The following is a 23,275-nucleotide window of genomic DNA, read 5'->3' as shown; positions in this document are numbered from 1 at the left end:
GGCGGGGCGGCGGGCGGGGCCTAGTTGTGCAGCACGTCCTGTGTGGGGACCGAAAGGTCCCCTTCTCCGACCTCTCCACCCCGTGCCTCCCCACCCGGCGGGTGGGACAGTGGGGCCGCCGCCGCCGCCCTCCTCTTCCTTCCCCATCATGTCGCCAAGCAAGGGCTTCCTCTGCGTTCTGGAGCTGCAGATCCGCTCGGTGAGGCGAAATAGGCGGCGGGGAAAGGGTTAAGCGCGCGCGGCGGGGGCAAGATGGTGGCCTCTGGGTGGGACACGGAGAATGCGAGAGGGGAACGGGGGCCAAGATGCCAGGGCGGAGGGGGCGCCTCGGTGTCTACGGGAGAGACCTGGAGGAAGCGATTTGGGGGAGCCTTCAAAGTTTTCTTCCTTTGTGGGGCTGCTCTTTCGCCTTCAGGTTCTTCCACTCTTGCTTTAAGACGAAATAAAAAGCCTCCCCCCAATAATGAGAGTGGGGCGAGATGGGGGGGCACTCTTGGTCTAGTCCTGGCAGGGGTTTTTTAATTCCTCCTAACGGTGTTGGCGGAAATCGGGAGGCTGGTGGACCCGGTGCATGAATCCTTGTTAAGACTGATTCTCCTGGTCTGTGATCCACTTGCTGTCGCTGGTGGATTTGTTACAAGCAAAGCTGCCCAATCAGAAAACGTGGTTTTATTTGATTAGTTTCTAAAATCCTGCCCCATCCAACTTTTTCTTTTCCCCTTTCTACTGACTGACGTTCTCGAGTACATCTGGAAACTTCATTTTCCCTCTTCATCCCTCCCCACCCCCCAAACTTCCTGAAATGCTTCAGTAACCGTTAGATTAAATCTCCTCCTCTCCATTTCCTCCTGACCAATTAGACGCCAGCGTTTTGCCTTTTTCGCAAACTCTGCACCAATCCCTGTGTGGAATGTGAGTTGGGCACATCTGGTGCTGAATGCAGTTAATCAGCTGCTACTTGCAGGAGTGATAAGTTTTGCATGTAACACTTGGGTAAATCATGGCTTAGTGTGAAAAGATCATGATTGACTTGCTCTTTCTCCTGTCCTCTAGTGGTTGTACTGCTGTGAGCTAAGCCATGGTTTGACTTAGTGTGCTGTTCAAACCTGGGCATGTGTCTCACTCCAGACAAACCACAAGCTGTAACTTTGTTCATGATGATGGTTACTTGTTTCCTGTTCTTTATTTGCTGGAAAGCTTGGAACACGAAAAAGAGAAGTGGAGTTCATCTTTCTCTGAACTCCAAAGTAAAGTTTATATGACCCAGAATCCCCAAATAAATGTTGGGATGCCCCATGTCATATGTCTCCATGATCCTGGGGGACTTTCCCCCTTCAAGCCCAATAATACAGTGGTACCTCGGGTTACATATGCTTCAGGTTACAGACTCCACTAATCCAGAAATAGTATCTCGGGTTAAGAACTTTGCTTCAGGATGAGAACAGAAATCGTGCTCCGGCGGTGTGGCGGCAGCAGGAGGCCCCATTAGCTAAAGTGGTGCTTCAGGTTAAGAACAGTTTCAGGTTAAGAACGGACCTCCGGAACGAATTAAGTACTTAACCCGAGGTACCACTGTAATGGTTTTCATGTCTGAGAACTGGGGAGAGAACCAGTTCTAGATGGAGTCTCTTTCTACCTGAAGCAGCAGGTACTAACGTCAGGCCCAGGAGGCTTCAGTGCTTAGGAGTGTCAGGGATAGGCTGACCACAGTGACCTGTGCTCTGATACGATGCCATTTGAACCACTGTAATATGCTATATGTGGGACTTCCTCTGGGGACAATGTGGAAGCTGCAGCCAGCACAAAATGTGACTGCATGGGTTAGGAGTTGTTTGTGGATATACAATCATTTAACACTCTAGTACCAGCTCTCTTTCTGCCGGTCAGCCCAATTCAAGGTGTTGACTCTAATGTGTAGAGCCCTAAATAGGTTAGGGCCTGATTACTTGATGGAACATCTCACCCATATCTGCCAAGTTGAGTTCTGCAATTTGGTGGTGTAAGATCTTGCAGTTTCACTGGTTGAAAGGGCCTTTTTACAGTGATGCAGGTGGGATCCACAGCCTTCTTTGTGGTGGCAATCTGCTGGTGGAACTTCCACCCCCCCACCCCCCGGGCATCCAGCTGTCCCCATCCTGACCCCTCCCCCATAATTTATGACTTTTAGAAAACTGCTTAAAACACTTCTTTTCACCCAGTCATTTGAAAGGTCTGTGACTGGAATTGATGATTCTAATGCAGCTGCTGAGCTGTTATATTGGTATAATGTGATGCTTTAATTATGCTGAAATTGTTTTATTGTTTTATCTTGTGTGTTCATTGCCCTGGGATCCTATTGGATGAAGGGTGATCTATAAATGTAAATAATAAATAAACATGCATTTCAATATTGGTTTCATTTTTCTCCAAGCTTGAACTAAAAATTCAATACAGACTGCACTCTTTGAAACAGGGCTGCTCCTGAAAATAGCATCACCATATCTAGTTTTCCCCCACTCCTGTAACATGTAGAAATATGTTTTTCTTTCTTTTTTAATTGAAACAAAACTATATGAAATTACTGCATTATATCGATAGAAGTTTGTGTAGACATACTTAATGTGGTGACATTATGATATGCTTCATTTCCTTGCCTGTGGCAGCTGCAGCCAAAGATGCTGAGCAGGGGCAGACAGAGAATTCAATATAGGGATGCAGTTTTTTTAGCAGCAACCCCATGTTGGCATCAAGTAGCTATACAAATTTTGTGACATAATTGAACATTGATCTTCCAGATAACATGTCCGGGAGTTACCCTGAAAGCCAAAGATGACCTTTACATCAGTGCCCGCATTCTAGGACAATATAAGAAGACATCGTCTGTTCGTGCAATATTTCCCCTTCTATTTAATGAAAAACTGATATTTGAAAAGGTAAATGTTCATCGTGTCCTGGGGATGACATTCAGTGCATTACTGGCATTTTGATCTAAGCACTACTTACATGGATGGAAAATGCAATGTACATACAGTCGCATGAACAAAGGTTTCCTCTCTGCCTTAACTGTTTATTGTTAGCCCTGTGCACAGTTTCCTGTTACTCATACATGTCTGACTTCACACTGAAGTCAACAGGGAAGCCCACCCACATGGGAACTCAGTTCCTGGGTTCAAGTGTCAATTGATATTTAGGTTGGAAACTGCGTATTTTACAGTTAATAAGTTGATTCAAGAATGGTTGTAGGGCATGAGTGCAACCCCTACATGTTCTTGAGATGCAACTTCCAACATCGCCAGCTAGCATGACCAATTGACCAGGGATGATGAGAGTTGTAGTTCAACATCAGAAGAGCTGCAAGTTCACAACTCTGTTGTAGGGCACATATGTGAGTCCTTCCCAGTCTTGCATTATCCATATTCTCCTGGCCTGTTTGCTGTTCAGTGAAGGTAGCTATTCATAGGCAGTTTTTCTGACTCATGAGTATCATGGCTTATGGCACCACCCGCCCACATGGGTCTTTGCAGCCCATACAGCCTAGCTTGCTAGAATTAACACCACTTTCAGTCAGTTCTCACAAGTGTATCTTATCATGCACTCTAAAAGTGAGTTGATACTCTCATTACTCTTCATTAGTAAGTGCCTAATAAAGTAACCAATAAAGACTACCATCTCCCATTTGGTAGTAAGCAGTGGGCTTTTCCATTGTGTTGTAAGCAGCACAGATTTACATTCCTGTAATTTATGGTTGAACATATGACTAAAGTAATACTGGAAAGGGCAAAAATCAGAGAGGAAAATGGGTTATTTCTGTGAAAAAGCTTTTGTCTCTGTGCCAAATTATGAATCTTGGTTTTTGCTTTCTCTTTGAAAGAAATGAGTGCAGTTTTCCTTTTCCTTTCCTTTTAAAATTATGGTGGCCATATTCTATGTCCTTGTTATAGCTGAGGCCAACTTGTTCCATTTCATTTTCTTAAATTTTCATTTTAGGTATATACTGATGTAGTTGACCCAGGAGACCTTGTTGAACTATTTGAATGTAGGTTTAAAAAAACTTTTTATCTCTATTATATTATTTGCATGAAATTACTTTAAAGTGTAGAGTATGAAAAGCCAATGGGAGATTAGGAAAAAAGCCAGAATATGGCTTTTTATGAATGATGAGAAAATGACAGTTGCAATATACTATAAAGTCACCTTCACTTTCTCAAAAAAATAAATAAAAGAGAAAGTTTCAAAGTAAGGTGTGCCAAGGAAACAAAAAACACCCTAAGTTAAGATGAGAATGTGTTTGTGTTCATTGGAATATCTCACTAAGTTTTAGATGAAAACCCATAGAATTAGTTTAATTATGGATTGCTATGTATCCAGTTGGGAATATTTTTGATAATCTTTTGAATAACTGGTGCTTTTGTAATTTTAAAATTCAGTGAACCTTTGCTCATTATCACACTTCCAGAGATTTGTCATAAGTCTAATCTCTGCCCCCTCCCCCGAAAAACACAAAATATTACTAGTCACTATTGAATATGAGAGAGAAAGAGAGTGAAAATAGGATAGCAAAGAGATTAAAGACAATACAAGAAAGCAACCTAACAAAAGCTCAAGTTATCTTTTAATTCTGGGGAAATATAAAATGGTCATTTTGATGAAGCTGTGCAGATCATGGTCTGACCCATACTTGGGCCAAGACCACCTAGGAAACCCATGTATGCTTCATTAAGTTTCATAGAATCTTAGAATTGTAGAGTGGGAAGGGATCTGGAGGATCATCTAGCCCAGCCCCCTGCAATGCAGGAATATGCAATCCCATGTGGCAGAGCTTTCCAAACTCTGTGTCGGGACCTGTTAGTGTATCGGCTGCAGTGTGTAGGTGTGCCATGTGAATGTTCTCCACGCTCCTCCTGGGGTTGGGAAGGGGTTAGTTTAACCTCCGGTTTGCTAATAGAACTGAATTATTGTGTCACGAACTGATGCATGTTTAAAAAGGGTGTCACCAACATGAAAAGTTTGAAAAGCTCTGCTGTACAGGGATCAAACCTGCAACCTTGGTGTTATCAGCACCACACTCTAACCAGCTGAGCTATCCATGATTGAAGAAAGGTGGGGTATGTTAAATAAACAAGGAAGAAAGATTTAGGCTAAATCTTGACTTGAAGGCTGCAATTTACTACTACTACTACTTGGTATCTCTGTCCCAGCTTCTGCCAACCTAACAGTTCAAAAGCACAGCAGTGCAAGTAGATAAATAGGTACTGCTGTCGTGGGAAAGTAAATGGCATTTCCATGCGCTCTGGCACTTGACACGGTGCCCCGTTGTGCCAGCAGTTTAGTCATGCTGGCCACATGACCCAGAAAGCTTGTCTGTGGACAAACGCCGGCTCCCTCAGCCTGAAAAGCAAGATGAGCGCTGCAACCCCATAGTTGCCTTTGACTGGACTTAACCAACCAGGGGTCCTTTACCTTTACCTTTAATTGAGCAGGTGTCAACTTTATGAATTACATGTCACTAAATATGGAAATGATCTATGCCATATGCTTATGATAGCAAAACATATTGTAATCAGAACACCAGAGGATTTGAGCCTACCTTCACACTTCAAGGGTGTTATACTGCCACAGTGTCTCAAATATTAGTCTTAGGGGTGCAGGAGGTTTTGACTGTCTGCTGTGTACCATGACATCTACATATGTTATTTCTTCAGATAGTGCATGTCCAGTGTCTGCTTCAGTACTGTCTAACTGGTGGAAAACATCAGCCAACTGAACAACCAGCAAAGGGCATTCTTCCTGTTACCCCTCCAAAATGGCAGGAATAAAGATTTCACTTAAACAACCTCAGGAAGCAGCTGTTGTACCATATGTATCTGGATTATCTGATGTATGATAAGCTATAAAAGTATATTAAGTGTCAGAGCAGTCAACCCATCTGCTCTTTCAAGCTAAAAACTAGTATCTTCACTACCATTTCCCCCTTAATGTGTCCACTATCCATCTCTGCTAATCATTGCCTCATCAAAATTGTGCAAACCTTTTCTGTTCAGGTTAGAGAAAGTTAAATTGGTGTAACGCTTTTCGTTTGCATCTCAAAACAACTTCTGACTATAGTTTTCTTCTTTTTTTCTAGGTGACACAACAGTACTTGAATTAATACAAACTGTTCCTCCAGGTATTGATAAATTCATGAATTATGGAGCTTTTTAGAGAAATTTTCATGAATGCCTAACATATCACAGAGGACTCTGCTTCTTAGGTTGCAAGCAGCATAGTTCTCAACTAATAATTATCAGAGTCAGCATAATAAACCTTCCTTAGCTGTGGATCTTCCACTGTTGCATAGAATCACAATACACACTATCCTTACGCCAGGGAAGATGATGGCCTCTTCCCTTCTACCTCCCTGTGTTTGTCCATATGATAGCTCAGTTAGAGCATAGTGCTGATAACGCCAAGGTTGCAGGTTTGATCCCCATATAGGATAGTTGCTAGTTGCAACTCTACAATTATATGATTCTATGATCTGCACCCTGCAGTTTCCTCATGTGCAGAGCCTACACAGGTGCATTTATATTTTAGTCCACAGATATACTAGAAACTGCCTTTCTAAATCACTTTTGTAAAATGTCTGATGAGGTGCCATACTGAGTGTCTTGACCACCTGAGCCTTGGCATGTGGGCAAGGGGGGAGCAGAGTGTAATGTTCTCCCTCATAAGATCCCTGTGGCTAATACTCTTCAGGGTTTCAGGAAGGCTATAAAAGCCTTTCTCCTTCAAAAGTCTGTTTTGTTGGTGGGCTGAATTTTTTTAGGGCAATCACTAGTTTACATTTGGTTGGATCCAGGAGTCGCTTCCATTTTCAGATGTCTGAGGTGTCATTCTGCTGCATCTGGGTTACTTTTATTGGCACTTTTAATTGAAAGATTGTTTCAAACTTGATTTATTGTGGAATTTTGTTTCGTATTTTAAATTCTTGATGGTCTATTTTGTAGTTGTAAGGTTGGTTAATCTGATAAAAATAAATTTTACATAGATAACTGAACTGCCAATCATGCAGCTGTTGTCTATTTATGTAATTATCCAATCATGCACTGGGAATTAATCTTATTTTTCAGTATCTACTTACAAGCAACCTTCCTTCTCAGGCACAGACATTGCTAATAACCAATTATGTTCAATACACAACATAACCTTCTATCACTTTTGCTCTGGATTGTTTTGACAAGGTGCTCTTTTTTGCTGATTTGAGACCATAAATTTGAGACCATAAATTTTAAACAGGGAGCTTTCTTGAATGGATTAAAAAAAATCAGTTTAGATTTATATTTTTTGTTTTTTTTCTGATAGCTCTGATCTGCTTTTTAAAATGCCATTATCCATAAAACCTATATGCCTATGTATATCTATGTGTTTATATGTGTAATATGTTTTGAAGGCCTGTATCTTTGCAAAGGAAAAAACACCACACCTGGTTTTTAGATGATTCTTTTCTCTTATGAGGTCTCATAGTGTTCATTTCTAGAATTTAATTTTTTGCGATATAGTAACTTAAACTTAAACCCCATCCCTAAATCTGACTTATACCCCCAGCACACAAACACACAGACAGAGCTCAGGCTGTGGAAATAATCAAGTTTCTAATACTGTTCCCAACCCATCATCTAGAAACATTGCTGCAACAGGTTTTCCAGTTCTTGTATGATGTTGCTGTTGTATGGTCTCAGAAGGCAAATGCACAACTAGTAGAATTGCTTAAATGGTCTTTAGGATGATTTTCCATGTCAATCATATTGGGAGTAGACCTATTGAAGGCAGAACTTGATAATCCATTGATTTCAGTGAGTATGTATAAAGTTGAATATAACCCATTGGTTTTAGTTGGAAAAAATGGGTCTGTATTTAATTCTTCTATTGAAATTAGTAGGATTCAAAAATGCTTAACTTCGATTGGGCTATCCTTTTTGTATACAGTCTGGCTTGCCTATATTTGATAAAAAAGAGAAAGCTGGTGATATCTGCCCCCCCCCCCCCCATCATATGTATAACTATTATTTTCAGTTGGAGAAATTCTAGCCACTTACGAGGAAAATACAAGAGATTTCCTTTTCCCTGCTCCTAAATCAATCACTGGACAACGAGGGTCAGTTCGTGAAATTTTAATGAAGAAGGCCTTTGGTTTTACAGTAAGTGGTGAAATTGTTCTTTGCTCTGAAATATTGCTCAATACTTTGATATGCTCCATATACAATGTGGATTATTTAAGATCCACATTATCACAATGTATGATTCAGTGTCCAGGCTTTGGGGATATTTGTTTAAGAGATGTGCTGAATTAAGGCCTGATCCATTTGTACTGTTCTATGCAGTACATTTTGTTTCACAGGGCATAAACTTCCTCTTGCTTATTTGAATTGAGTTTTTCTGACATTTTGTTGCTATGCGACTTGGTTGGGTGATATGCTTTTGACTATTGCCACCACATGCTATAAACAAGAATGATCTTCTGTGAAGGAATCATAGTTCAGTTGCAGAATGCATGCTTTAGATTCATCTGGTATCTCCAGTTAAAAGGTTCTCAGTATAGAAAATCCCTCTGCCTAAGACCCTGGAAAGCTTCTGTTGGTCAAATATTTTATTTGTTTATCTATCTAATAAATTTATTGGCTGCCATTTGAAAGAAAGTATTTTCCCATGACAGCTTACAATGTTGAAATGTATTTAAAACCGTATAAAATAACAATATAATCACAGTTATGTCAACATTTCAGTCAATGTACCACAGCAAGCCATAGCAGTATATAAGACTATATTCAACACACTAATTAAAAGCAATCCTGAACAAAAATATTTTTAAAACCCAGCTAAACACTAAGGAGTGGACAGTACTGAGCTAGATGAATAAGTAGTCTGAACCAATATGAACTTCCCATAATAGTGAGGAATGACTCTTAGTATAGAAGCCAAGCTGCTGCTGCTGCTTAACAAAACTTTTTTTTCTCTATGCCATTCCTACCTTTTGCAATTATTTCCATTACTTTACTTGGAACAAAATATATCTTGACAGATCTATAATTACATAGATTTCACTTTATTGTATCTTTTTAAAAATGGCATTTCATTGGCTACCTACAGATCCTTTGGTGAATGGCTGCTTTTAGCAAACATTTTTATTAGTTCAGCAGATTCCTATTTGAGTTGTGAGTGTGCTACGAAATTCCATGTTAGCACCCATTTCTTCATATGGGGTCATTTGGTGCAATTCGTTTCACATGGTATCAGTGCAAGTTGCCTGCAATAAGTCTAGTTAGGGCAAGGACACAATATAGGGTGAGGATAAAGACTGGACAAAATAACAGCAATGGAATGGGAGGAAACATTTTCCCCACAAATGGCAAATCCTATGCTATTTCCCCTGTATTCCTTGTGCCACATATTTCTTCCAGTGACCACACCCTCTGCCTGCTACAGGGAGGAAAATGCAAAAATCTGCAGCTTGTCATTCTGGTTGACAGGCATGGCCTGATATTCTCTTTAATAACCATGATGTTGCCCTCACTGCTGGTGGGGCAGGGTGTTTACTTTTGGAAAAGTAAAAGGAGTTTGTTATAATTAGTTTTCCTTTGTCCAGCATTAAGATGTGGCAAACAAACATAGGGGAAATGTAGGTTTTGTGTAAACAAAGGATATCATAATTTCTCCATTGTCCATATCAAAAAGTTTGAAAGTGATGTGAGTAAAGGTTGTACAGCAATACTTGACTTTTAATTAGTGATATGTAACATGCCATGAAAATCTTTTTAAATGCTTTTGACAAAGCAATGTGTTGAAATAAACGGCAGACCTTAATTGTAGTACAAAAGCAATATAATCATCAGTAATTGAATTGTCAGAAATGCAAATGTTATCTTCTTGACATTTACCATTGCTGTTCTGTCTTTTCTAATTATCTTTATTAAAGGCTGAAATTAACAAAGGAAACTGTTAAAATTAGGAATGGTTTGTTGCAGTAGGTGACATTTACTTCTTTGATACCCTTTATCTCTCTAGTTGGAGCTTGATGTTCAATTATTGTCTCTCTTCTAGGGAATTGCACCAAAATTGAAGTTTTTCACAAGTTGTCTTATTTCTGAAAACCTGTTACGTTCAGAAAAAGCTCAAAAGCAGGTTAGCATAACTTAATTATCTGCACTTTAATTTTTAGATTGAGTATTGATAGCTAGGTTGTTTCTTTTGGTGAAATTCCTCTTATGAAAGTTTCTCAGAAATTTTGATTTGCATCTTCAATCAAGTTCAGTAAAAGGCAGCCTGAACATTGCAAATAAGTGAATCTAAAAGTGGCAGCTACAAGAATTTGTGTTTACCCAAGAATTTAGTATTTACCAATGAAAGATAGGCAAGTAATATTTTATAGCAATAATAATAATAATAATAATAATAATAATAATAATAATAATAATAGATAAATGCATTAGACACCCTACTCCAAGGGTAACCTGCTGGCACTAGTACCCCCTACGATGCCTGCAAAAAATCTTGGGTATCATATACCTCCTCAAAACTCCACCATTCACAAGACACTGTTTGCTGTTCCTGTTTACTTCTTGTTGGCGCTCCCTTAACTTCTTCTGCACTGAACATGTTGCCTTGAACATGCTCATATTTCATAGATAGGAAGGACTAGACATCCGCTTTTCCATTTGTTCTGAACAGAAGAGAGAAGCAAATAGGTTCTCTGAGAGTGAGTGCAGCAGTGGTTTATTTGGGTGCTTTTTTAACCCATTAATGGAGTGGCATGCCCTCACCATTCTGTGGTCTAGTCTCTTTATCTGCAATTTTAAGGCCCCCCAAATGTTTGACAACTCCTGTGTATGTAACCCCTGCATATGCAAGCAAGGCAAAATACTCCTTCTTGAACCACCACCCTTTGGACCACCACCCATACACTGTTCTTGATTGAGTAGGCCAATGCCAGTACAGTGGTACCTCGGGTTACATACACTTCAGGTTACATACACTTCAGGTTACAGACTCCACTAACCCAGAAATAGTGCTTCAGGTTAAGAACTTTGCTTCAGGATAAGAACAGAAATTGTGCTGTGGCGGCGCAGTGGCAGCAGGAGGCCACATTAGCTAAAGTGGTGCTTCAGGTTAAGAACAGTTTCAGGTTAAGAACGGAGCTCCGGAACGAATTAAGTACTTAACCCGAGGTACCACTGTAATGGTGGAGGAAACTCCTCTGAAAGGAGCATCAGAGTGTTTCTTTTTTCTAGGCGGTGGAAGATGGTTCAATGTTCTTGTAGGGCAGGTGAACTAAGAATAGAAGAGAAGCAGAGAGTGGGAAGAATGAGACACCTCCAAGAACGAAGCTGTGTGTGATCTTGAGGTTTTGAAGTTTGTTCTGGAGACTGTGTGTGTTAAAAGCAATATAATTGTTGAATGCTGTGATAGTGAGGACATATTCTCTGAAGCCGTTCATTCTTTCTTATTGACTCTCTTCAATTCAGGATAACTCAGACCAGCAGCAACGTTCATCCAAAGATGGAACGCCACAGATAAGGTCACCAAAAAAGAATCCTCCCTTACTTGAGAGAAACAGGCAGTGCCTAGCAGCAAAAACGTATGAGCAGCCCACAGTAGCCTCTCTTTCTCGATCACCATCTCCTTACACAAAAAGGCGAATGTGTGAGCTTCAGCAACTTAGACAACGCCTGGCCCATCTAGACCTAGGACCTTTTGATTTCAGAAAAGAATCGGATAGACCTCCATTTGTAGTTCGACGTGTATGTATGCCCTACAGCAATTCCAATTTAAGCCAGGAGCAAATCTTGCTGTTCACAGTTACTCTAAGAAGCCTTTCATTCAGCTCTTTCTCTTTGTGGCTGCTTATTTTCTCCTAAGTGCTCTAAATGTAAAATAAAGCACTACTCAAGTTCTTTTGTTGATGCTGGCAGTTGACAAAGAACCTGTTATTTCATGAGTGCCATGTTGAATTATTTGTGTGTCTATTTTCCCACTGCACTGGATAGCACAATGGTTGTATAAATTCTACTTGATAGTAACTGAAAGTTCTAAAAGGGCTAAAGCCCTTATGTTTATGTGTGTGTGTTTTAATTAGGCTACTTTTGTAAAACAAGGAAAACTAAAAAAAAAAAAATTCTGGAGAAATGTCTAATGTCATGATTTTGTTGACCAGGAGCATGATGTGCATGGTCAAATGAAGGCCTCAGGCCACACATATCTCTGAGTTTGAAAGTATATCCAATGGATTTCCAACTATTTTTTTCCTAAGTATCATGTAATGTGTAAATTGTAATGTCTTTGATTCTTTCAATAGACACTTTAAAAAGGCATTATTCAGACATAATGACAAACAAGTGTGTATGACAAACTTAGGTAATGATAATTTGGCAGAGCTGGGAATTTGGAAGTCTAATAGCTTGCACTTCTGTTTTTAGCTACTCATAATTACGTGATATGTCTGAACCTAGACAAACTGTGGTTGCAGCTTATGGAAACAAGCCAACTTCAAACCAGGAAGCTGGCTTGTTTCCATAAACCATACTTTAGATTAATCATAGTTTAGGACTCAGGTGTAAAACTAAGCTGCAATTAAACAGCAGTGGAAGCATAAGCGACTAACCTTACGGCAAGGCTGTAGGGTAGGGAGGAGTGCACGAGTCCAGCACTCATGCATTGAACAATAAACCATTGTTTGTATGTCCAGACTGGGTCACTGCATACAGACACACATTTTACACTATAAATAAAACACTTTAAAAATTATTTAATTTTCAGCCAGAACAGCTGTCAGCTTCACCTGATGTTTTTACTTGGTGCCGTCCTAAGGACACTATAAAAGACGCTTGGCCTGAGACAACCTATGGTAAGTACTTTTTTTGTATACAAAAGATGTGTGCAATAATAGACATAAACCTGTTTATATTTTACAATGTGTAATTGCTACAGTGGCCTGAATTTTGTCTCTGTTCATAAAAAATTCCAGTTTTTAACATAGTATCTGATTCCTTATATTCTTGGTAACAGCATAACACATTTTTGTAAATATTGCTAGTGATGAGATAATTCTAAAAGATTTTCGCTTTTTAACAGGAGCAAATACTACTTGTGTATTCCTTGTTGATATGTACCATCTTCCTGACTGGGGAGTCTACAAGTCTTTTTGCCTCATTCCTTACAATCTAGACATTTTGTGTTTCATATCTCTCACTTGACTTTAAAAATACAACCCCATACTCCTATAAAGTCAGCCTTCACTGCTGACTGTGTTTTCAGGAAGTCTCACTGAGCTTATGATCTCTTATTTCCCATTTACACCCCTTGGATTATCTGCTCTGTTGCTTCCAGTAATCCATGGATTAGAGTTGGAACCTGTTAGAGAAAAGCCGTGTTGAAAGCCATTGCAATTCCATATAGCGTTCTCTCGCGGTGTTACCACCTGTCATGTTCATTTGCAATTAAGGCACTATACTGCTTTGAAACATTTTTGTTAGGTTTTTGGCATTTGTGCATACTTTTATATGGATTTTTGTTTGTGTGTCATAGTCTCTAGGGATCAAAAACGAGGTCTCAATTATTGTTTAAGAGTCTCAGGGTAGAGCATCAGATAAGAGAGCCCTTTTCTTTGTAGATCATCCCCCGGGGTGGAACGTAATTTCCCTCTGTGAACTGTTCCGCTTGAGAGAAGAACCTTTCCACGTAAGATAATATTATCCACATCCTTGTTTGCAGTGTGGCTTGAACTTTAGTGTATCACATCATTCTCATGTTAACTCTCCTAGTACCCAGAATTTCTGTGTCTCCCTGTTCTGCTGAGTGGCATGGAGGCTGCCCAGCATGGCTTTTTCCCATATCACAAGCTTGCAGTCATGCCAGAAGAGTTCATGCAGCAAGATTTATATCTTTTAAAAATGTCAGAGTTACTTTATTGTATACCAGTATGGGCAGTTGCTGGGACAGGAATTTCTCCCACACGTCCACAGGCTTTCAGTGTTAACCTAGTGGCCCATGAACCTAACAGTAACATGAAAAAGAGCTCCTATGTAATTCTTTCTGCAGTGCAATCCTTTACAGCAGTGGTTCCCAACCTTTTTTTTTTTTGTTGATCCACAAGTCCACAAATTGTTGCTCCACAAATTTACTTGATATGGTGACCCATTATTTTATTGATACATACATTTCAGACCTTAGGACTAAGGCAGCCAATTAGTTTCATGCATTTTAACTGCAAGTTTGCCTTTTCTATTCAAGTCAATTAATACCACCTATTAATGTGTAGCGGGGCGGGGGGGGGGGGGAGTGTGGTGTTGATACAGTCCCAAGGATCATAGTTTCCCGACCTCAGTTGTAAAGAATTGCAGCCTAATACTGTGACACCTGTTAATAGTTGTTATAGTAGAGACCCAATCCATTGCTATTTGTTGTGAACTGACTTCTTTACCTCTGTGCTGTGTTAAGTGATAATTACAAACGAATGAGGGTTTTTTATTATTATTAAAAAAATTAACGTTTCTAATATTTTTGTATATGTGGTTTTTTTACCTGTAAGCAGCATTTTGGTCAGAAAATTGGATGGAAATACATATAAATGCTAATAATAATGTAAGCTAATAAGTAAAACTGTTCTTGATTGTTAGTGCTGTATTGGCTTTAGGTTGCTTCCAGCGAGATTTTAGCAATATGCTGCTGATAACTTATAGCAGGCATAGGCAAACTCAGCCCTCCAGATGGGACTACAACTCCCATCATCCCTAGCCAACAGGACTAGTGGTCAGGGATGATGGGAGTTGTAATCCCAAAACACCTGGAGGGCCGAGTTTGCCTATGCCTGTCTTATAGGGCTGGCTCATTTCTGCTGCTGCCTCCCAGCTTCTCCAGTGTGGAGGCTCAGTTGTGTTAACAAACTGGTGTTAACAAATGAGGTCACCTAGAAGTTGGGGTACCTGGGGGAAAAGAAGGAGAATAAATCTTCTGTGAATTTTTAGGAGGCCTGGAGAGAGTTGGTGAGGCTAGGGGAATAGAAATCGATTCTCTCTCTGCATGTACATGCAGAAGAGTGGGACTTAGCCTTACAGTGGGACTATAAGGGAGAAGGGTTGTTACTTAAAAGGACCCAGAGTGGGAAAGAAAAGATGACAGGGATTTTTTTCCGCTTCTGTGAGGGAATAAGAGATGACAACAGCCTGTAGGAGAGCATGGAGCGGGGCGGGGGGGGGGGGGAGAAAACAGAATCCTTCTCTCCACTGGGGAGACAGACCTGCCATGGGGTGAAAAACTCTTAACAAGATCCCATGACAGTAAAAGGGAAAGCTTAGATACTAGAACAAACATTATTGTGCTTATTTTTCCTATTAATTTTCTGGGACCCTTTTGTGGAGTTGCTTCCTGTTGGTCCTGAAAAATCCTTATAAGATAATATTTAGTCCATTTCCCAAATGATGCTCTCTTGTAAGGAGCTTCATTTGAAGAATGGAAGGAAGATTAACACATCCCAGAAAAACTGAACCAGAAAAGCTGTTGTCTTATGTGGAAAATCTATTCAGGAGAGATATTTCAATGGAAGTATCTTGTTTTATCCAAGTGTTTTACACTGCTGAAGCATTCACGCATCCAGAGACTGATACATTGGTTTGAATAACTAATTATATCCCAAACTCTAAATTATTTCACTGTCCAAACAGTTTATGTTCTCAGTTACCATTAATACTGTGTGGTAATCAAACAAGCCACAGTTCTCAGAGGTTGCAGTTGAAGGTAGTGCAGTAGGACTAATACTTTGGGGACTTTTTGAACATTGGTATTATAAATGTGCACTATAAAAGCAAAGACACGTATTTTCAAATTAGACATTATCTTATTTTATTTTTTAGATCCTACCCTTCTTGGCAGTTATAGGCCCAAGAATCGAAAAGTAAGTACTGAAAAGGCGGTTGCATAATTAAAGCTGAATGTGATGAGCTGAGTAAAACTATCTTAGCTGAGTGGCTTACTGCTGTATAATGTTATTTCCTTACCATTGACAATTCTATATTTTGTGTTGTTAAAATATGACAGCCTCACAAATTGTGAGGAAAAATTGACTGCCACAATGAACACATAAAATCTGAAGCTGCCTAGATGAATCTATCTAGCCAAGTATTGTCAGCTGCAACTTTCCAAGTCCTAACTCAAAGGACTGTCCCAGCTCTTCTCAAGATAAATGTCATTGCATGCATTAATCGTTAGACACTGACTTATGCCAGTGTCAGTGACCTCTTTATAAATGAGGATTCTGGTGATGATTCACAATTAAGGCTGCAATCCTAACTCCACTTGTTGGGGACTAAGCCCCAATGAATTCAGTCGGAGTTACTTCTGAGTAGACTTGGTTAGGCTTTCTGCCTAAATGATCTATTAGACACAATCAATTCACCATCATGCATAGTGGCTCTTAGGACAGCCTTGTGAATAAGCCTGCAAAAATATTTATTCCCTACTAAGAGGCTTATCACTTGTGTTTCCATGGTGGCAATGGAGGAGAAGTCCTGTTCTCTATGGGCAGCATGAAAACACAGGTTACTAGCCCTCTAACAGACTAATAAAAACAAAAACCCCTGTGCCTTCTACCAAGTGAACAGGCACAAAAGTGATGGACTGATCCTTCCTCCTGCTATCCTGCTGCATTTCCATGCTGGTTTCGGAGAACTGCTCCATCAACTGCAGCTTGTGAAGGTGTCGTGAAAGCTGCTCCCCTCATTTATTGTAAAAATATTGTGTAGTTGGAGGAGTTTGGCAGGGATGATTGGACTAAAGTGAGTATCTGCCTAAACTTCAATCTCCTTGACAGTTGAGTCATTTCTGTGCTCAATTTTAAGGGTCGGTTATCACCTCAAAAGACCTGAGCAGCTTGGACTCAAAATATTTAAGGAACTGTTTCTTCCCATACGTTCTTGTCCTCTGTCCTAGGACAATGGAAGAGGCCATTTTACTGTGTTCCAGCGCCATCCAAATTTCAGTAGGCAGTAACACAGGCAAGGGGCTTCACTTCCGTAGGGCTGTGGAACTTCGGGAGATCCTTCTATCTGGCTTCCTCTCTGATGGATGCCAGCTCAAAAGGTTTACATTCTGGCATGCCTGTGGCCTGAGAGGTTTCTGCTTTGTTTTTGCTAAACTGTATTTATAATGTGATTATTTTAGATATATGTTGAAGTTAGGCACCTTGAGTATCCTAGACATGAGACAAGCACACTGTTTTAAAATCTATATCCTTTCTTGACTTGGGCAATCCTGCCATTCATTGTTTAAATCTCAAAAAGGGATTTTATTTGAAGGCATGTTGTTTCATTTTCATTGCATCTAAATCTTGGTAGAATCTCATTTACTGTGACATTATACTAAATATGGCCAACACTTTTGTCTTAGGGTTGCATCCAACAGTCATCCCATTAGCACAATTCTGCCTATGCAGTGGAACTTCCCCTCTCTTTTCTATCCCTGCTTGCTCTCCATCTGTTCAGGGTGGGGGTTTGCACAGGGAGAAGAGAGGAAGGCCTGTTGTGCAAATGGATGTCCTTGCACTAATAAGACAAATATGCTGGGAACAACCCCTTACCTTGAAGAAATTAAATAAAACATCCTTCAGGCAGCCACCAGAATTTTCAAAATCTGAAGTGGAAATTTCAAATATGTGGATGCCCCGAGAAATGGCATTTAGGATGCAAAGGACTGTGATTCCTTTGTTGTAGTGTTCTAGCTATTTCTGCTGCTTCAGAGTTTTAATATGCAAAAACAATGTTTTCATTGGACTGCAATACTCAGTACTGTAGTACTCAGGTATAGCCAAAATGTTAAACATACTATGTAGCTTTCTTAAAAATTATGCTCCTCTTTTTTTTTGTTTCCGGCAGGCTACCAGGTCACATTCTGATAAAGACCTTCATAGTTTTTCTCACAGTTACGATGAGCACTTGATTTCGAGTATACCTGGTAGGCCGCTCCATTCAACTCAACTGCTAATGCATTCAGCACCTCCACAACTGCAGAAGTATTACTCAACTCCTATGTTTAATTGCTTGTCTCTTAGAGAAAGGTAATGTCATTTATCCACAAAATCTGGACAAATGTGCTGTCTTCTCAGTGTTACCTGTATTTTTAGTATTTCAGGTGGTTGGTTCTTTTACCGATAGGTTAACAACTTAAGGTTTGTTGGCGTATTGGCACATTTCTGGTATGGTGATAATTAAAATCTTAGGATGAAGTGTCTCTAGCAGTATGCCCGTATAGTGATGTATGAGCCATGTGGCAACATTGGCTTTAAATATATTAATTTGGCATTGAAGGCAGATATTCCAGAGTTGAGATGCAAAGCAGCTGACCCTATTCAAGTACTCCTACTGGTACAGTCCAGCTGGGGAACTTTTTTACCTTCATTTCATAAATGCCTTTAATTCCCATTGTATATACAGTACTATTCAGTTCAGTGTTGAGGGTTAAAACAGTCAGCCACTTTCAGCAGGTCAATTATATGTCATCTGTCACATTCCAAATTTCCCCTCAGCTTCGTCAGTGACTTGCATTTCTGACTGCAAGAGGCTGGTGGGGCGGGTACACCAAGGGGAAACACCTTGACACTGGAAGCTGTGTTTGCCTGTCTTGCCTCTCCCACCTTGCAGGTATTTTATTCACTTGAGAGCTACTTGAGCTAGGGGCATGAGCCAAAGTGCTCTTGTTCTGTGACTCTTTCCCTGTTGTTGATGCTATGGCACCAAGGTCTGCAGTGTCAGCTACAGTCGTATTAATCCTGACTCTTTGGAGTGGATGGCAATGTGCTCTCTGTATGGACGTGGTCTGAGTGGCATGGGCACCTTGTTGTGAGTGGGGAGATTCCATTGGATAGTGGAATGTTTGTTTTGCATTTGGTCTCTGACGTTTTGTATTATTGTATTATTGTTGATGTTGTCTAGGTAGTTTGTAACAGATGATGTGACATTATGTTACATTGTGGATATTATCTTACATGCAAAACAGATTCTTTAGTTTTGTTTTAAAAAATTGTCATTTGGTAACCATTCAAAATATTACAATGTGACTTTTTCCGTACATTTTGTCATTTCTATGGTTGTCAAGTGCCCTGGGTACTGTAATGTAGAAGGGTGTTATATAAGTTAATCTGAACTGAATTGCTATGATTGTGTTGCAGATATCTGATACAGACTGCAGAGGAATTAGGAATGGTGGAAGCACTTGGTTCTGTTCCAAAACGGTTTTGCAGAATCTATTCATTTCTCTTTGTCAAAACTCCCGAATGATTGTGAGATTTAAAATAGATTCTGCTATTCATTCTGGACATGTATGCATGTCTGGAGCTTCAGATGTGGCAAGTGAAAGGTGACAAGTGCTACTTCTTCATCACTCCTGAGGTCTCATGGTGAGTGTTGTGCTTCCTGGGGAAGTGTCTACACCGCCTGCAGTGTGCCTCATGCCAATTTTGGAACAGGCCCAGATCCCACTGCAAAGAGACATATCCTGGAGACATTTTAGAAATGTTTCCATCTCAGCTGGTACCTGAGGTTCTGGCTGAGACTATAGGTTGGAACATAACTTCTACCAAGAAGGGACAATGACCCCCAGCTCACCTGTAAAAATACAAAAACTTTTTCCCCCCAAGCTCTCCACCAGGAACTCCCCCCTCCAAATAAACACATTTAAGAACAAAGCAGGAAGGTAACTAGCAACAGGCAACACTTTTCTTGCATCTCCATTAACTAGAAATGACTTGGAAGCATTGGCTTTTTTGTCAGGGATGGTGAAACTTGTAGTTTTCTTTGCTTCCTGAACTAAACTAAGAGACTTGAAAAATGACAAACGAAATCCCACAATACTTGACCTCTGAGTCATTTCCAGTTAAGGAGAGGCTAGAAAGGTCCCTACTGATGAATCTGGGCTGTGTTTGAAATGGGACTAAAAGGAGTCCTGCCTCAAGATTTTCCCACAACAAGCATGCAATGCTCTTCTCTGTTTCGTGCTGATTCTGAATAGCAGCATCTGAGGTGAAGATGTGGCCTTAGAAGACAATAAGAGCCTGAGCTACAAATAAGGCAGTCTGATACAGATATCCATCTTACGTATAGACATCTCAGTAAGCTAGAAAATGGATTCTCTCAGCTACAGATCTCAGTCATTGAGATGGAGCTGTGAGCAGAGTGCCAATGACTCTACGAGGTGATACAGGCATAGAGAGAGGCTTACAGTTTCCTGTCGTTATAGGGGACTGCATATCTTGGGGATTGATTCACCCAGCGTGATGTGACCTTGTCTGTTCTGCAGTTGACAGGTATCAAAAACTGCCTGGCTGGCCTAGAGAAACGGAAAGGTGCAGCTCATCACGAGCAGTTACTCTTGGCCTCTGTAACTTGTCTGATATGGTTCATCAAGACTTGATCTTGTCTGCTGTAGGTCAGAACAATAGATTTCCAAAGTGTTTCTTGAGAAGGTTGGTTATTGTAATGCTCACCACATCATTCTTTGTATGCCAGATGCTCTAACCTACTTCCTTTCATATTCAGACTACTGTGAAATATTTGTCAAAACAGATGGAGTGATTTTACTTGAAATGGCAGTAGGTTTGGCAGCCTCCATTTGCGTTTTTAATGCTTTCCAGAGGTGATCTGTTCATACAACTTTCCAAGAGCTGGTATGGTAGCGCAGGATATCCACAAGCACTTGGGAACTTTTTTTCCATCACAGTGTCCATTGTTCTGTGGGCAAGGGGAGGCATTGGCTACCTTCCTCCTCACTGGGTGTGGTGTGGCAGTGCCTTCTGGATGAGTAGTTTGGTGGGGAGGCCCAGTATCTGAGCCATGAGCAACTCTTTTAAATACAGGTGTTCAGGCTGGTAAACATTTTGTACTTAACTTGGAAAGCTGTAGTGTGCTTTTGATAGGGAGACAGAAAGCTGCAAAAAAGCTTTTCTTTTTAGCAGCACTCTCCCCCCCCCCCACCCAACTGCATTTACCTCCAGAAAGAAAATTACAAACAGACATCCCTTTTTCTGGCAAGAATGACCAGGGTGAACCTGAAACGGTATCTGAATCTTTTTCCTTTCTAGGATTATGGGACAAAGTGAAGGATGGGAGAGCAGACATAGGGAGTCTTCATTTCCTGTGTTCCCTCCTTAAGCCCAGCCTAATGTGTAAATCAGGCCTAAATTCACTGGGAGGGGGAATCATGAGCAACCTCATTTTATCTAATCTCTGTTTGATCTAATTAATTCTTGTTGCATTGTTTCTGATTTCATATGGTTTGTCTTCTGTTGGATTATTCCAGGGCTAATTTCTTGGCATCTAAAAGTACTCATTGTGTACTGAATGACTCTTGCTAGGCCATATTACGTTTAAATTAAATCTGGTTTTGTTAATGAGCATAATTGCATTGGTAAGCTCTCAGAGATTCACTTTTGCAGTTGTAGTTATCCATGGAGCAATTTCTCCCCTTCTCTCCCCCGCCCTTTCTACAATAGTTGCTTGCTCAGTAGATGTGCATCTGCTACTGTAGTACTTTATTGATTTTTACCCTGTGATCGTTTGTCCTTGTATGTTTTTTCCTCCTTCTCCTCTCAGCACAAATCCTCTGCCTTTTGAAACTGATAAATTCTTCATGGAAGCCACAGAAGTGCAATTGCACTTCTTGTTGTGATACACTACGGCAGGGGGAATGCACTACATTAAGAGCCACCAATGATTTTTGCAGAATGTTCCCATAATAACTTTGTTGATATGAGATACATTAGTATTCCTTGCTAATAGAGGATTTGAGCATTTATTGCCAGAAATGCTGTCTCTGAAAATACATACCCATTGCAAACTATAGAGTGGTAAGCTTCTATTTAAACAGTCCATGTGGACAAATCTTATTTTTTGTACATCTGAGGCTGCGGTCATATAGGCACTTACCTGCAAGTAAGACTCATTTTGAATTTACTTCAGAGTAGACATGAATAGGATTTCACTTAAATTGTCTACTTTATCCTTATGAATATGTAAAATTTAGATTGGCCACATTGATAAGATTTCTGGATTTGTTCTTTGATTCTTTTTGCTGAAAAATACAACTCTGCTTAGCATTTTTTAAAAGTCCTTATAAAAGAGGGAAAATGCTTTTAGCTACATTACAACAGAAAATAGTTTGTTCTGTTGATTGTTCTCGACATAGCATCTTTGAAATGAATTATGAGTAGTTCTATATTGATCTGGCTTACTCTAGGTCACCGAGCTATATATCCAAAGTGTTTATACAATCTATTGGAATCGATAAACAATTTAAACTGATGTAACTGCAGAATGTTTGCTAGTCCCGAGGAAAATTGGAAGTATGACAAAGAATACAGTTGTAGAAGTTTATTTGGTTTTGTCAGAGTAAAATAATACAACCATTCTGGCAGCACTGCAAGAAACTACCAACACCTTAATCCCATATGTAAGAAGTTGGTGGTTTTGCACAAGCATTATTTGAGTCTTTATGCTTTAGAAATTCTGTTTATTTATAGTTTTAAGAAATTGCTTTTTGAAAATGAGCTTCAGAGAATAACTCCAGTAGGAGTTGCACATCATAAAATGGTTTCAATTTAGATTATGGGTGTTAAATTTTAGCTTTAGCTTTGTTGTATGGTGACTTTGGGTGGTGTAAATATTAATGTAATGGCTTAAAGTGTGGATTAGGTTTTATAGTTATGTCTAAAATTAGACAATTAAAAAGGAGCTGATACTGTTTTTATTAATACCTAAATTTTTGAATGTAGAAAATTGAGGTGTGTGAACATTTCTTATGCCACAGCGCACACTAGTGGATTATTTTGTCATTTCACTAAAGAAATGTCCATAGGGATTTACAGGGGTTTTTTGTTTTAAGGGGCGATATTAGTCCTCACTTTGTCCCTCTCAGGGCTAATATTGTGACAATTACAGGAAGCTTCAGTTTGTGGCAAATACAATGCATCAGATAATTGGAAAATGAAGCACACTTGGCTTCAAAGTCATGCTTCGTAACCATGTTTAGCATTGTGCTGTACATCTCTTTGCCCCATCATGTAGTAAACATCAATACTTATATATATTTTCTTTTTTGAATATTTTAGAAATTTAGATAATGAATATGCAGAAATCAATATTTGCTTAATATATTCCTCTAATGTAGCATATATTGCAGAATATATACTATACGTTACTGGAATTAACAGTAAGTTTTACACTTGATAAAATGAGGCCATCGTAAGAGAGAACCATTTGACCTTGTATCCATTTCTAAAGAT

The 23,275-nt window shown here is 39.8% G+C and overlaps 1 protein-coding gene across 2 annotated transcripts in view; it reads left to right on the top strand.

The window, feature by feature from the left end:
- The first annotated feature begins 14 nt into the window (after positions 1-14).
- SPATA6 (spermatogenesis associated 6) overlaps positions 15-23,275 on the top strand; it is a 32,647-nt gene continuing 9,386 nt past the window's right edge. For both annotated transcript variants that reach the window (XM_079980408.1, XM_079980407.1), the window contains exons 1-10: positions 15-199; positions 2,775-2,912; positions 3,967-4,015; positions 6,104-6,145; positions 8,032-8,156; positions 10,057-10,137; positions 11,478-11,753; positions 12,769-12,856; positions 15,861-15,901; positions 17,877-18,058. In XM_079980408.1, the coding sequence (XP_079836534.1) occupies positions 149-199; positions 2,775-2,912; positions 3,967-4,015; positions 6,104-6,145; positions 8,032-8,156; positions 10,057-10,137; positions 11,478-11,753; positions 12,769-12,856; positions 15,861-15,901; positions 17,877-18,058 (1,073 nt within the window). In that variant the 5' untranslated portion in view covers positions 15-148. The remainder of the gene's footprint in view (positions 200-2,774; positions 2,913-3,966; positions 4,016-6,103; positions 6,146-8,031; positions 8,157-10,056; positions 10,138-11,477; positions 11,754-12,768; positions 12,857-15,860; positions 15,902-17,876; positions 18,059-23,275) is intronic.

The sequence above is a fragment of the Podarcis cretensis genome, assembly GCF_951804945.1.
Source record: "Podarcis cretensis genome assembly, chromosome: 6".
In the NCBI taxonomy this organism is placed as follows: Eukaryota; Metazoa; Chordata; class Lepidosauria; order Squamata; family Lacertidae; genus Podarcis; species Podarcis cretensis.
Note: the sequence above shows the minus strand (reverse complement) of the source record. Positions and strands in the feature narration are given on the sequence as shown.